At 39.5% G+C, this 15,539-nt stretch overlaps 1 protein-coding gene across 1 annotated transcript; it reads left to right on the top strand.

Moving 5' to 3' along the window:
• The first annotated feature begins 13,174 nt into the window (after nt 1-13,174).
• On the top strand, nt 13,175-14,278 carry LOC119767118. The gene is made up of 2 exons (XM_038254788.1): nt 13,175-13,771; nt 13,828-14,278. Exons 1-2 carry the CDS (start codon nt 13,732-13,734, stop codon nt 14,148-14,150), a joined length of 363 nt encoding a protein of 120 aa, XP_038110716.1. The 5' UTR covers nt 13,175-13,731; the 3' UTR covers nt 14,151-14,278.
• The last annotated feature ends 1,261 nt before the right edge of the window (nt 14,279-15,539 follow it).

Below are 15,539 nucleotides of genomic sequence, written 5' to 3' on the forward strand. Positions count from 1 at the left end.
TCATGTACATTTGTAGGCACTTTTGCTTTTTGAATCGTTGAAATTTTGTCAGAGCTGGTCAATAAACCTTTGTCCGTAATAATATGTCCCAAATACTGAAGTTCTGTAACAAAAAATCTGCATTTTTTCCCAAATTAACCTTAATATTTGCCTTTGCAAGTTTTTCTAAAACAATCAACAATTTGCTTTTGCAACCCTCAACAGTTTCACCTGCTATTAGAACATCATCCAAGTAGCAAAACACATTTTCAATTCCGCCCAAAATTTGATCCATAATATGCTGAAAAATAGACGCACTAGGAGAAGCTAGAGACCCTAAATAGGGAGACTGGTCTAAGCTGGCTAAATCGATCTGGCAACGTATGTTTTGAGCTTGGCAACACTGATAAGTTTTGCTGGGCGTAAAGGCAAATGCTCGTTTGGATACGTCAAACTCGTGTCTGTTTGGGTACGTCAAATTCACTTCGACCAGTCTCCCTATTAAGGATCTCTAGGAGAAGCCCCCTGTGGTAAACGATTGTATGTAAATAAACCTTTAATTGTATTGATGACCATGAATTACCTCCTACCTAGACCTCTCCGATAATGCAAGTTGAGTATAAGCTCCTTCGAGATCTAACGAACAAAAAACCTTGCAATTAGCCAAGTTGGCAAAAAGATCACTAGCAACTGGCAAAGGGTAAGCATTAGCCACCAAAACTTTGTTAATTGACACTTTACAATCAATAACTAACCTTATTTTATTGTCTTTTTTCATAACAACAATCACCGGAGAAGCCCAGTCACTGGCCTCAATTGGAGTGATCACATTCTCTTTCTCCAACCTATCCAAATAAATTAAAACTTTCTCCCTTAAACGGTACGGAACGTTATAAGCTTTCTTAAATATTGGGACATCACTTTTTAAAACCAATTCCGCCTCAAATCCTTTGATTGGGGTTGAAAAATCTTTAACAAAAACCTGAGAAAAATTTCGTTTAATCTCCTCAATCCATTGATCACTCTTTTGCACACTCACGCTGTTAACTTGTTCATCAATATTTGCATTGTTTGAAAAGAATTGCCTCCATTGAGGAAAGAAAACATCTATCCAATTCCTGCCAAAAAGCGGAATAAATTTGAAATCAGAATTTTATACAAGCAACTTCAATTTATGCTCGAAACCATTAAGTTTAACCCAAACATCTGTTTCTCCCTCAATTTTGAGTTGATTACCATTAACCACCAAAAGTTGCTTATCACACCTGTTCAAAGGTTTGTCAAAAAGTTAAAAATACTGAACTTTTCCAATCACAGTCACAGTAGACCCACAATCAATCTCCATTTGGACGAAATCATTATCAATCATGACATTTATCAGACACGGTTCACTGATTTTATTAATATACTCCACACACATGCATTTCAAACTACCTTGGTTCCACTCGGAGTAGCTTTCCGCATCCGAATTCTCCTCATTCGGATTTTCCCTCCTGTTCATACGCCCCAATAGATCCGCCAGCTCTCTCTCAGCACTGGTTCCCGGTCGCGCCATCTCGACGAAATTCACAGCATCACGTCGCAAATTTTTCCAGGTGAAGCACCTCTTTTTAATGTGCCCCAGTTTCCCACAATAATCGCAAACAGTCTCAGAATAATCAGGCTTAACCCTCTCAGTTCGAAAATTGAATCTGTTGTTGTTGTTGTTATTGTAGTTTGTGTTTCTTTGATTGTCATTACGGTTATCACCTTGAAATCTGACTGAACGTTGTGTGTTATGTGTATTTTGTGTGTTTTGTGCGCGCTGTTGATGATTATTTTGACCCGATCTATTGTTGTTGTATCTATTACTGTTTCTATTGAAGCCCGATCTGTAATTGTTGTTATGTGTGTTTGAATGTTGTCTATTATTGTAGGGATGTGAACCTAACCTCTCGTGCACCGAGGGCTTTTTTTAATTTGATTTGGTTAACCGCGGTGGATTTTCTTGAAATAATTCGAACTGTCAAAAATCCACCAAAGCATCTACCACATTGATCGCACAAAAATCTATGGTAGAAAAGTATCCACCGGTAGATGCTTTGGTGGATTTTTGACAGTTTGAATTATTTCAAGAAAATCCACCGCGGTTAACCAAATCAAATTAACAAAAGCCCTCCGGTCTTCGAACTTGGTTGACCATTTCAGGTGGAGGGTAGTTAAATTGTCCAAAATTAGCACAAGAGTTTTGAGATTAGTGCGCTGACCACGGGGACGCGTTGTCTTGTTTTTGCATGCTCATTTTCATTTCTTTTGTGTCGCTGTGATTCGTATGGGGTGAGTGATTGTGGTAATCGAATAATAACATCATTAGTGCGCTGGAAGTGGGGACGCGAAATCGTGATTATGCAGGTTAATTTTTGTGTGTGCTTTTGTTTCGCTATTCGTATGGGGTGAGTGATTGTGGTAATCGAATAATAGCATCATTGGTGCGCTGGAAGTGGGGACGCGAAATCGTGATTATGCAGGTTATTTTTTTTGTGTGCTTTGTGTCGCTGTTCGTTAGGGGTGAGTGATTGTGGTGATCGAATAATAACATGACTTACTGAATTATTTTGCTTGAGCGTAATTTTCGTTGAGTAATTGGTGTTTTTGTGATTTTTTTTTGAGATCTTAATTAATTGTTTTGTCATTCTCAAAGCCCTTCCTATATCATCGTTGATCGGAAGGCACGGCGTCGGGTAAATTGTGTATAATGTTTTGAATAAGGTTTTATTTTTAATGGTGATAAAGCCATTTCTATATAATGATCGAAAGACGCACTGACATTTTGGATTAATTAATAGTGGAGTGAAATAATTGTGTGTGAGTGACTTTGTGTGTTAACCAAAAAGACCTTCCCATAGCATCGTTGCTCGGAAGGCTCGCCGACGGGTCTGTTATGAAAGTCCTCCCCATAGCATCGTAGCTCGGGAGGCATCGAAAAGCCAATACTTTATCCTACTAACCCAAAAAAATCATAATCACGTGATGCTTGAAGGAGATGCTGTGGATTCAACGGTCTCAAGCGGTATCAACAAGTATATAGCGAAAAACTGTGTGCTTGATGAGTCTGCAACTTCAACTATCGGACTAACATTCCTCCCTTTCGTTGAACTGCAGGCTTCTTGGGAGGGCGCCGGTATTGACTAATAAAGTAGGGATCTTCAGAGGTTAAACAGTGAACGGATGGTTGGCTCCCACTGATCATTTTTGATTCATTGTTTAACTTCAGCTGATCTGTCAATAACGGAGTAGCAGCTCATTGGCAGTCAACCATGCTCATGCTCTCATGCTCATGCTCAAAATTAGCACAAGAGTTTTGTTTGTTAAGTGCACTCACGTAACGTTTTGCTATGTTCCATGTTGTGATGAACTTGTCCATCTTGTCCAAAGTCAACCCCTCCTCCTTCAACAAATTCTCCTTCAAATTTTCGTCAAGAAGACCCGCCAGAACTCTGTCCATTATGGCCACGTCCCTAAACGCACCAAAACCACATAATTCCGCCTGCAGATTGACCGTCTGCACGAAATCCTCATTGGATTCATCAGGTTGCTGGTTTCGCTGACTAAAACGAAAGCGTTGGACTAATTCCGGCTCCGTTTTGTTCAATTTTTGTTTCAATTTTAACACAATATCAGCATAAGAGGCTTTTTCCAGCTCATCTTTGCTGAAGTGCAGCTTCAATTGAGAAAAAAGAAACGGTCCGCAAATCGTCATGAAATGCGATTTTTGGCGATCAGCCGCAACTTGATTTGCGTGAAAGGTATAGGCCAGTCGATCGGACCAGTCCGTAAATGACGTACCCTTCCTAAACATCTCAATAGAGGTAGCTAACCCGTTCGAACACATGTCTTGATATCAAAAATCAGGTAATAAAAATCAAATTCCAAATTTCCCAAAGAAAAAATAAAAAGAAAACACATACAAAAATCTCTATTACTGCAAATCCAGGGATCAAAACAAGGAAAAGCTTGCTACTCACCGATCTCGCACCCGGCCTTTGCCAGCAAGCAAACTTAACCTCCTGCACTAACTCATCGTGCGCACCGTGCACCACGTCACGTCGATCAGCAAATCAAAAGTTTGTGCACCGGCTCAAACAGCTGAATTACACCGTGGCGATTTGGCCTCACTAAATTAAAGAAAAAGAAAAAGAAAAACTCTTAGTGAACCAATAAATAAAATGACGAAACCCTTTGTTCAATTGAACAAAAGATTCACACACACACACACTTACTGTCACAAAGCAAAATGTTAATTATTAGTACACCAAACTGTCGAAACAAAAATTTCCTTGGTGATACTGCCTAGGAAATTTCACTTTTTTTAAATAAAAAAAGGCAAAAAGAGCTTGTTTGACCCCAATCGCCCTTACCTTGCGTTTCATCTCCTCCAACAACAAAAGAAAATCAACGCTCGCCGCGTCGCATCGCCGCCCAGTTAGCGTCCAAAATGGCGTCCTACGATGAAATTCCACCGACTACCGCACCTCCGCAGCCAATCAGCCGAATCCAGCCGAAATCCTCCCACCGGTTGCAAATCCCGGCACCAGGAACTACCCGAAGAATTTACGCTCTCGATCCTCTTGGTTGCGGCACGGCACCTGCGGCAAACAGGAACACAAGCTCCGCTCCTCCGATCCGCTACAGTTGCACACACACACACCCGGCGTAGCACTATGGTACATTGGGTGGAAAAGTTTAAAAAAAGTTACCTTCTCCAAATATTTTTTGGTATTTTTTTCTCAAAAGTAAACATTCTAACTAAGAAAAATCCAAATTTTCAAAGCTCTAAGTTTGTTCATTACAGAGATACGCAAGCTGAAAGTCAAAAAATGGAGTAAAAAACTAGTATTTTTCGTAAAAAAGGCTGATTGTTTAATTTTAACATAGCTCAGCCATTTTAAATATTTCATTAGGACAATTATACATCGTTGGAAAGGTAATGAGATAAGCTTTGAAACTATTAATAGATAAAATGTTGTTTCCATACCAAAAACTGAAGTTTTCATCGAATAACTGAAGCATTTTTTTGACAAAACTTATTTTTTGTGTTTGTTAATCGAGTACTTTTTTGCTAAACGATGCTAAACATGAAACTAAGATCACTTGAAAGATTGGATCATAATCTAACATTGCTGAAATTTCCAGCCTGCGATTTTTTGCGTTTTCGGAGATATGCCATTTTGAACAATTACGTTTTATCAAAATTTGCTGCAATCTACATATGGGTCATTCCATCTGAAGCGGAACAGCATTTGAAAATTACCCTCTCCGATCCTGCTCAAATTTGGCAGAGCTGTTGATACTATCAAAACATGCAAGAATCCCGAATTTCATCCAAATCGGACCACCCCCTCCATTTTTGTACCTCCCCAAAAAATCGACTTTTTGGCGATTTTTGGCCAAACCTCCTAGTTTCAAACGGCGATAGCTCAGGAACCACAAATCTCAGAAGGTCGGTCTTAGACTCAATTTTGAAGGAAATCGGACGTAAAATCCATTTCCGTGATCAAAATGTTGATTAATTTATTTTTCTACCTGTATTGCGCAATTGAAAACTTTAAACGGCCGTATCTCAAAACACCCCAACTTATTTTTTTATTTGACCTCACCATCGTGTTCCCGGCCAATTTTACATAAGAATCACCTATCGACAGAAATGAATATGTTTCGTTCCAGAGATATCGAATTTTAAAGTTTTGTGTTTTCGAGATTACCTGCATCAGCTTCATTCGCCGCATCTGCTAGAAGCACACAGGCGGGCTGATCAATAACTGCTACCTGGCCATTTATTGAAATAATATTTCATCATAAATAATCTTCATCAAATTGAGCAAAAATTAACTGTATAATACTGTAGGAAACTGAAGTTTAATCGCAAATGTTTATCTGCTCAAAAAAATTAATGAAGTGAATTTCTGTGTTAACCCACTGGACAGAGCAATGACGACACACAGTAAAGGGCAGAATTGGAGCGAGAGGAAAATGCAATTCTCGGATTAGTTTTCAAAAGCCGTAAGAGCCATTGTTAAACAAAGTCCTTTTGCATCGGTATTCGACCTACTTACGAAAAACCAATATCAAAATGCTCGAGATTGTTCATCTACACGTCCTTTAAGTGCCCCAAACTTAAAATAAATGAAATTTTGTTTCATTTTCTAGAAAAACGAAAATTAGTGTCAGAGGTCACAATGGCTCTTACGGCTTTTTAAAACTCACCCGAGAATTAATCTTGTTAGTAACACTGAAAAATAAGTGCACGATACATTATTGAGTAAAAATATGAATTAAAATGAATAAAATTTGTTGATACGTTGTACTCTAGTGAAGGACGATAACAAAGAGTAGGAAAAGGATTTCTGGAATGTATAAAACTGAAAAATGTAAGAAAATCACAAAGTTTGATCTGCTGCAAAGCGGCTAATTCTCCAAATTTAGTTGCGATGATTTCGACACCGTCCGAACAACAGTGTTTTTTTTTCATCTATCATTCTTGGATTCTTGGAACACAATACGGCTGCTGTCCTCACGTATAAGGATTTTTTTAATCAAATGTACCTTGACCAAAATCATATTTTAATGAAATGGAGCTGGCTCACTATATAAAAATTGATTTAATATGATCAATCTAAACCATAAATCAGAATTATGGTAAAGTGTCAATAATAAACTATAATAATAATAATAATAAAGCAGGTTTTGGGGTTTTTGCTGAATGGCACTATTTTGCTCCACTTCATTAATTTTTTTGAGCAGATAAACATTTGCGATTAAACTTCAGTTTCCTACAGTATTATACAGTTAATTTTTGCTCAATTTGATGAAGATTATTTATGATGAAAAAACGAAGTTGACTTTATAGCTGTCGGCCACCATTGCTAGTACCAACCACTAGTGTCTTCCTTTTATCTTCAAGGACTTCGCCGCCCTGGGCTCCTAAGTGTATGAGAGTATGGCACGGAGCGACGGCGCCGAATACCCATATTTACACAAAGAATTTTAGAGCGCCCGCCGCGGGATTCGAACCGGCGACCTCTGGATTGTGAGTCCAGTGCGCGGTCCGATTGATCCACACGGGCGGGATATGATGAAATATTATTTCAATAAATGGCCAGTTAGCAGTTATTGATCAGCCCGCCTGTGTGCTTCTAGCAGATGCGGCGAATGAAGCTGATGCAGGTAATCTCGAAAACACAAAACTTTAAAATTCGATATCTCTGGAACGAAACATATTCATTTCTGTCGATAGGTGATTCTTATGTAAAATTGGCCGGAGAACACGATGGTGAGGTCAAATAAAAAAAATAAGTTGGGGTGTTTTGAGATACGGCCGTTTAATGTTTTCAATTGCGCAATACAGGTAGAAAAAATAAATTTATCAATATTTTGATCACGGAAATGGATTCTACGTCCGATTTCCTTCAAAATTGAGTCCAAGAACGACCTTCTGAGATTTGTGGTTCCTGAGCTATCGCCGTTTGAAACTAGGAGGTTTGGCCAAAAATCGCCAAAAAGTCCATTTTTTGGGGAGGTACAAAAAAAGAGGGGGTGGTCCGATTTGGATGAAATTCGGGATTCTTGCATGTTTTGATAGTATCAACAGCTCTGCCAAATTTGAGCAGGATCGGAGAGGGTAATTTTCAAATTTGCACTTTTTCGTGCACAGTTGAGATGGAATGACCCATATGCGCCCGTTTATTTCACTTGCTTTGCTACCTACTTCGTGGGCATCGTCGCTTCAAAAATCAATACCTGGTTTCAAGAAGTTCGAAATGACTTTATTGGAATTTTCTGTTGCCTCAGTTTAATATTGAGTACCTTATTCAAAATAAGGTATTCGTACCGAAGTTTCTCAAGCGAAACTGGATAATCTCAGTTTGATACCGAAAAAAGTATTTAGCAAAATATTGACTTAGCATGATGAATTTCTGCGATCAATCCATGAAACTGATCCACATTTAAGTTCTATGTTGGTTAGTACAAAACATCATAAAAAGTACCTTTAACATATCCTGAAGCCGTCAGAAACTCAATAATCAAAAGAATTTTCATGAACAAGAACATTAGGATTATTTAGAATATGTTTTGTATTGTATCGTTTTACTTCATAATTAATATTTTGGATAAAATTAATTTTTCTGTTATTTGATTTAACAATTAAAATTTTCGCAATTTATGCCCGTTATATGGCATGGACTCACAAAAAGAAACACACAGCAGTAAAAAATAAATATTTGACTAAAAATGAATTTATTACGCTTAACAAAATTTGGTTGTTGGTGAGGAGGGGAGGGGGTGAAAGAAAGAGGAGGGAGGGGTTGTGTCCTTAAAGTGGGGATGTATTAGATTATCCATAATTTAATAATATAAACTTGCAATACAATATATACGCAACTATGTTGCACTTGCAAATATATGAAAAGACTATTTATTATAAACAATCAACTATTGAAAAACATGAAAAGTCATAAAAATGGACGTATATCATTTCAATACAATTACCCAAATTTGTATGAAAAAACATTTAAAAAGCAAAAAAATAATTTGGCCGCCTGTTTGTATGGAGATGGCCCATAGTGCGTAGTCGTCGGAGTGAACAAAATGGCTGCTGCCAACGCCGCACGAGGCTTTTTCAAGCAACAAATTCACCGCGTTTTGCTTAGATTCTCCTTCTTCTCACGACCGACTCACGCACAATTTTTTATCAGTGTTTTGGAAGCCTCTCCGGCCAATCGTTCTCCGTGAGGAAAAACGAACTTTTTATAACCGAACAAAAAAAAAATATTGCACGCACTACGGACGCGTCCAATTTCCCCGTCGCCAACTAAACTGTCTCAAGTTTTCGTAGAAGGGAAGAGTAAGCCACTCGGAAGAGTAAAACAGGAGTCGTTGTTTGTCTCGATGCTCAGCACGTAAAGAAAGCCGCAGCCGGACGTGCGAGCTCTTTTATTCATCCTTCATAGCATTCATTTCACTAATACCGTTACAAGTAAAGAGAACGTCAAATGACATTTTAATGATAGGGCGGTACCTATCATAAGTAAGTTGTAAACAAACCAAGAAACAAACCCGTTTTTATATGATTCCAATCCAAACATCTAATTTTCTCTAATGATTGGGATTTCTCATAATCATGCTCTACAGATTTTAATAACTCAAAATAAAAAAATATGATTTTTTTTTGAATAACATAAACTATTACGAGAAAGCAGGAAATGGCATTTACAATTTATTAATTTTGCAGAAAAGATTAGCAAAAATACATTGTTATCAACATTTATGTGAATTCTCACAAATTTTCTTCAAAAAAAGTTTTGTGAATCAAAGAAGAACGATTCTTCCAAGAATTATCAATTTTTGTGATTTTTTTTTGACTAAAATATGTGAATACTTTCTTTTTAACCAAAAAAATCTGTTTGCATCATAAGTCTAAACAAAAATTTATATACTTTGGCAGCAGTGCAGGAAAAGTGCCATACAAATGTAGAAAATCGGTACCTTGAAACGTTTTTGCCTTCCTCAGCGTACTGAGAAAAGGCTTTAAAATCACTCGAAAATTGAACTTCTTAATTTGATGTCCTAGAAAGTTTACGTATTTCGTTTTAAACGCAACAACCAATTCCGTGTACGTTCGCCTCCTTGGCATTGTTACGTTCCCCAAAGGGTACACCAACCTCAAGCAGCTGAGTAAAATCAAGCGCTTGAAAGCATTTCACATCCGGTGGGAATGCTACTGGAACAAGCAGCCGACCCTGTGCAGGAACTGCTTGCAGCTGGGTCATGGAACCAGGATCTGCTACCTTAAGGGGAGGTGCAACAACTGTGGGGGTCCCCATTAGACGGACCAGTGCAGCTTCATCTGGAGGCGCCAGCAGTCGTCGAAACCGAAACTGGCGGCACGAAGGAAAAAGTTGAGGAGGCTGTGGAAGTGTGGAGAATCTTCTCCGAACTCTGCACCCGGTGCAAGACACGGACGGAACAGGTTAAAGTGCTGTATGTGTTTATTTTTTATTGTATTTTTGTAACTGTTCATGATCCCCGGTCCAAATCTGGTTCAGAACCCTAAAGGACCTATACTAATAAAAATAATCAATAAAAAAAACAAAAAAAAAAATGCTGTGTGAATGTGATCGGACATGTATTGTTTTTTTCTTTTACAGATACGGGCAACACTTTCTTGCGGCTATGATATATCAATCACTATCCAAGCACGTTTCTCTTGAGAAACTGCATTTTTATTTGGTGGCTATGAGCCAAATATCTAAAGCAGAGTGTATTTTAATCCATGGGATAGACTACGATCAGCTTCTCAATGCATTTCCAGATTTGATACTGTTAGGTATACCACAAATGACTTTATTGGAACGTTTAAATTCCGCGATTAACCTGTACAGCATGGCCTTTTCCACATTGAAGGTTCGTTCGAAATAAACAATAACTTTGAATTTCGTTTCCATAAAAAAACATCTAATGTCCTTTTTGGACAGGTCCTATAAGCTAAGGGATTCTCTATGTTTATGGAACTTTTTCAAATAAAACTGTAGAATTGTACTTTTTACACTTACACTATGTTTTTATTTTCAATGTGCAGGCAACTTCTTCACCGCAAAATCCAATGACGTTCCAATCGGAAATAACAAATCTAAGATGCCAATTTTTGCAAGTTTTGCATAGCATCGTAATATCTAGGAACACGTTATGTATAGCGCCGCCTTCAGCTATATCAAGTACCCTAGCCCAAAACCTTCGTGATCCTTTGCAAAAGTTTGGTCATGTTACAAATCAACTTAGGAAAGATATTAAAATATTGAAGGCATGTGAGGACGCATACGCAAAACTGTATAAAAGTTCATTTGATGCTGATCCGTGTACACTGGAATACTTGAAATGGTAGGATGAAAGTCAAATATATTTTTGGGAGCGTTCTTTTATTACGTAACGCAAAAAATCGGACTTTTAGACCCCCCCCTCGTAACAAAATTTCCATACAAATTTTAAAAATTTTGTATGGAGCGTAACACGGCCTCCGACCCCCTCCCCTACTGCGTTACGTAATAAAAGAACGCTCCCTTTTGAAGAAATAACTTGAGTCGGGCTTGGGTTAAGTAAAGGGTTCTTTATTTGCACGTCTTGCTCGTATGAGTGTTCAAGACTTAATGACTGAGACCTGTCGATCGCACCTAAACTTGAATGATGTTGTCCTTGTGCTGTACGTTGATGACCTGCTGATTATAGGTGATCGGGAAAAGACTATCCACACATTGAAGTTGGCAGGTCGCGGTGAAGTCTATTCCTACCTGGACATGAAGATCAATACACGTTGGCAGCGAAGAAACGTGAACCCTCGGAACCGGGTTGGCCACACCTACCTGCGAAGCCGAGGCGTTCTGGCTGACTGTTCTTCGAGGAGATCTTGGAGAGCGCTTACTTGTCCGGGACTATGTTGCTGACGGAGAGCTTGCTGGAGCCTGGACGAACTTGGAGACCTGCACGGACAATTAGGGCTGTACGATCGAGAGACCCAAACCCGACTCAAGTTATTTCCGTACCAACAGTTCAATAGGGCGAATCTGCGGTTGTAAACAAGCAGTCTATCCCTTTCGCTCAAGTGACAGTTCACGTCAAGTGGGGGGGGGGGGGATAGACTGCTTGTTTACAAACGCAGATTAGCTCTATTGAACTGTTACTACGTTTCTTCAATTTTATATAAGTTAACTTTGCCCTTTTACTTTTTCAGCTCTCAGTACGCTTGTGCTGTTTTTCAATCGTCCATAGAAAATATTTCGTTCACAACCGTGACGGACTCATTGAAAAATGTTCCTACGTGTTCTCATCCGGAAACAAAATATTTACTCACTGTTTGCAAAACTATTTTGAAGCAACAGCAATCGCCGTTAAATGAAACCAGTGCTACAAAGTCGATTACGAATAGACACATGGACTTGCTGCTTAAACAAATTGAATTCGCGATCAAGGCTCCATTTTGCTTGCCTCGTTTTTTCTTTCAGGTTCTTCAGAATACTTCAGTCAAACTAGCACTCACTCCTCAACCAAGGGTCATTGGAGAGCCAATTTTTGTCCAACTGAGCAGTAACTTAGTTGTTAAAGTTGAAGGTCATGTTTTTTCTGCAGTTTGCAATTTTCAGAAAATAATAAGTATTTTACAGGTGTTATTCAACATCATGGAAAGAAACCATCAGTATATAGATCAATAGAGTCAGTCCAACTTACGTTATCGTCCCAGCCGATGCCAACAAGGCCCAATGATGTGAAGGTAACTTTGAAGATTCTCAGCTGTGTCTTAATTAGTTTTAGAGCTATTTTTAACATCATCATCATCTCGGTATGAGAATCGAACTCACGACCTCTGGATTGCAAATTTAGTTGAAAACGAATTAATGTTAAATTTTGTTGAGCGATGTCGCAATTAGGGGTAGGCGTAGCTGAAAGGTTACGCTGTTCGCTTGGTAAGCGGAAGGGTTCTGGGTTCAATTCCCATCTGCTCCTATCGAGAAATTATGGAAAGAAGGAATTCTGAACACTTGAATATGAACTAAAAATTCATTATACCTCGCGGCGGGGTTCGATCCACCGTCCTTTGGGTCAGCAGACAAAAATGCTAACCACCAGACCATCGAGGCTTAGTTGACTAGAAGGATTAGGAATGCTATAAGAATACAAGAAACTTGATTGTAATCTGTGTACCTAAGAACAGGAAATGCAATATTGAATGCAAGTTGAATTCAAGGACACTTACTGGTTGCATAATTGTTAGGCGAATATTGAACTTTCAACACGACCAGAATTCACCACAAAAGCTTGGTGAACCGTATTGGAAAGCTTCCAAAATGAATCCAAGAACATACGAAGAATTAAGGACTATAAATAGATTTGACCGGCCGCATCACTTACCACTGTGAATCCTGGCTTCACACCCATCTTACACATAAAACAATATTACTGTAATGACAAAAGTAACTTACTTATGAATTAAAAAGTTGCCAAAATTTGCTGAATGGAAAGTTTTTTTCTTGTTTAAAAAATGAAAACTTGTACTGCTACAGTTTTCTTCTCCTTACTAACTGATTTAAAAGTCTTAATTTTTAATACGACTGTATAATTTCTTTCATTCCGACGTTCTCGTGCAACCGTGTACGCCTAAGTTCCAAATGTAAACGAACATTTTGGTGGGTCTGGTGGTGCCTGGTGAGTCCAGAACGCGAATCAAAGCCGACCGCGGCAGCAGCCAGGACTCGGGTGCGGACACCTTCGTAAACCAAACAGCAGCAGCGAAACGCCGGCGAAGGAGGGTGGTGCTTTGGTTGTGCTTGTGCGGGACGAGGTCGAGGGTTTGAAAAGGCCATGGCTGCAGCTTCCTGCAGGCCCTGCAGCTTCCTGCAGGCCCTGCAGCTGTTTCACGACCGGAATGTGTTAGAAGGAAGCTTGGGTGTTTTATGATTGATTTTGTTTGTTTTTGTAGGGTGGGACCTCCTAGGAGGAATGTGGATTCGAACCGGTTGTATTCGGTGGTGGTGTGCCGGGATTGGTGGTTGAAGGTCGATTCCCGCGAGGACTGGGACGAGATCATCGAGGAGATGGCGCTGTCAACGCGTTGCTTGAACAAAGAGATTGCGTTGAAGAAGAATAACATCCGATTTTTGGACAAGTACGAGAAAAGATCCGAAGGAGGACGGCAAGAATCGGCATAATCGGTGGTGGTCAGCGCGGATGTTGCACTCGATGTCGGCGGTTCACATCACCGTATTGAGTATTGAGTATGTGTGCAGTGGCTAGCCAACTTCCCTTACTTTCCATCTCTTTTAGCAACTTCCCACCCACAAACGCTCACATCGCGATGGCGCAGCTTCAGCCGAATGAACCTGGACAGTGAGCCAAAAAAAATCTGTGTCATTCCCGAAGTAGGATTACGTGCTCAAAATCGAATTCCGTTCCGAGGGCCTCATCAACTCCATGTTCCGGATGCGCTTCCAGGATCGGGAACTCCCCGTTCAGGCACTTTACTTTCCAGCCGGAAAACGTCGACCACCCTTCCCGAATCAACGGCCAACTCCTCCAAGACTTTCCTGAGGCCGGAAACGTGTTACACTGCTGTCGCGTGTCGAAACCTCCATCCGGAATCGTCCTAGGGTATTCGGAAGTGACCGGTGGCGTACCGTATGAATCGGTAAAGCTTGGACTCGGATATTGGCCTACCATGAGCTGAAGCTAGCGGAGAAGCGTTAAATACAATAAAAAATATTTTTAACATACAGTTTATTTTTTTTTTTATAAATGTGAAAAAACTAAGCATATTTTTCTGAAATTATCCCTGTAGTGCTAAATGTTGTGTATTCTTGCCATAAAAGGTTTCTTTTCCAATTAAAAGTAAAATACTTTTACCAATACAACGATTTTGTTCCATAAATGCATAGTAGTATCAAAAACTTTCCAACTTTTAAATTGAATAGTTTGAACTTTCTACGAATATTCACCAACGCGAACTTTTAATCCAACGAACGATCTTTTTAAATTAAGAGTAATTTTTCTTTGTGTGATACTAACACCCTCAAACCTCACGTGATACTTTGTCGAAGACACAGCCGATTTAGCGGTCTTCATCACTCAAATATCGGACTAAAATTCCTATCCACTTCCCCGTGTCTTACCACTGGTCGTGGCCGGCGCTGTGATTGGCTAGCATGTGTAGATACTGGTTCTAGCCAGGACCTTCGTTCCGAGGGGTCGTTTGGGTGTGAGATTATACTGTATTTGTGCATCAATAAAATAGATGAGGAAAGTTGAGTGTGTAAAGTGAAGTGTTCTACACTTTACACACTCAACTTTCCTCTTCTATTTTATTGATGCACAAATACAATTACAATTTCAAGGATCTACTGTTTCCACAATTCAAGGATCTACTGTTTCCATAATTTAAGGATCTACTGTTTCCACAATTTAAGGATCAGAACTAGCCTACTGAATAAACTGAATAACCGAATAACTCAATAACTGAATAACTGAATAATGGAGTCCTTTCGATCACTATTTATAATAAGGTCGAGATTAGCATTCCATCCCCACTCCTTTGTACTAAAATATCGGTTCTCTCAATAATTGGAGGGGGGAAGTGACCTTGGTTCCGGTCAAAAAACCGCGAGCGCGTGGACATTCCAAAGGTATCGGAAATTTCCACTCTTTGGACTTTTCCCACGATCAAGTTAGTGGAAATTTCCATTGTTGTTTTTCACCTTTGGACCCGGGGCGCTGTACTTAGATGTCGCTTGGGACCCTATGTGTGGATTTGGTGTATTAGGAGCCCATGAGTACCAGCAACTTTTTAGTTTCCCAGAAGATGAGTAACTTGGAGGTCTCGTTGCCTATTCCCGGGCTCATTGCTCACTGGATGAAGCAGTTTCCCGTTTTTACGATGCACTATTCGACGTTATCCAACTCCACACGCCACTGGGACGACTACATCCTCCATCGAACCGTAAGCCTTGGTGGAACCCCTGTTTGAAAAATGTCGCACGTCGTAC

The sequence above is a fragment of the Culex quinquefasciatus genome, chromosome 1 (genome assembly GCF_015732765.1).
Source record: "Culex quinquefasciatus strain JHB chromosome 1, VPISU_Cqui_1.0_pri_paternal, whole genome shotgun sequence".
In the NCBI taxonomy this organism is placed as follows: domain Eukaryota; kingdom Metazoa; phylum Arthropoda; class Insecta; order Diptera; family Culicidae; genus Culex; species Culex quinquefasciatus.

Bases quoted from the DNA above. Each gene is read 5' to 3' on its own strand.
- LOC119767118 (XM_038254788.1), top strand. From the start codon at position 13,732: ATGTTGCACTCGATGTCGGCGGTTCACATCACCGTATTGA. The intron at 13,772-13,827 runs GTATTGAGTATG...CATCTCTTTTAG, and splicing joins GGTTCACATCACCGTATTGA to CAACTTCCCACCCACAAACG.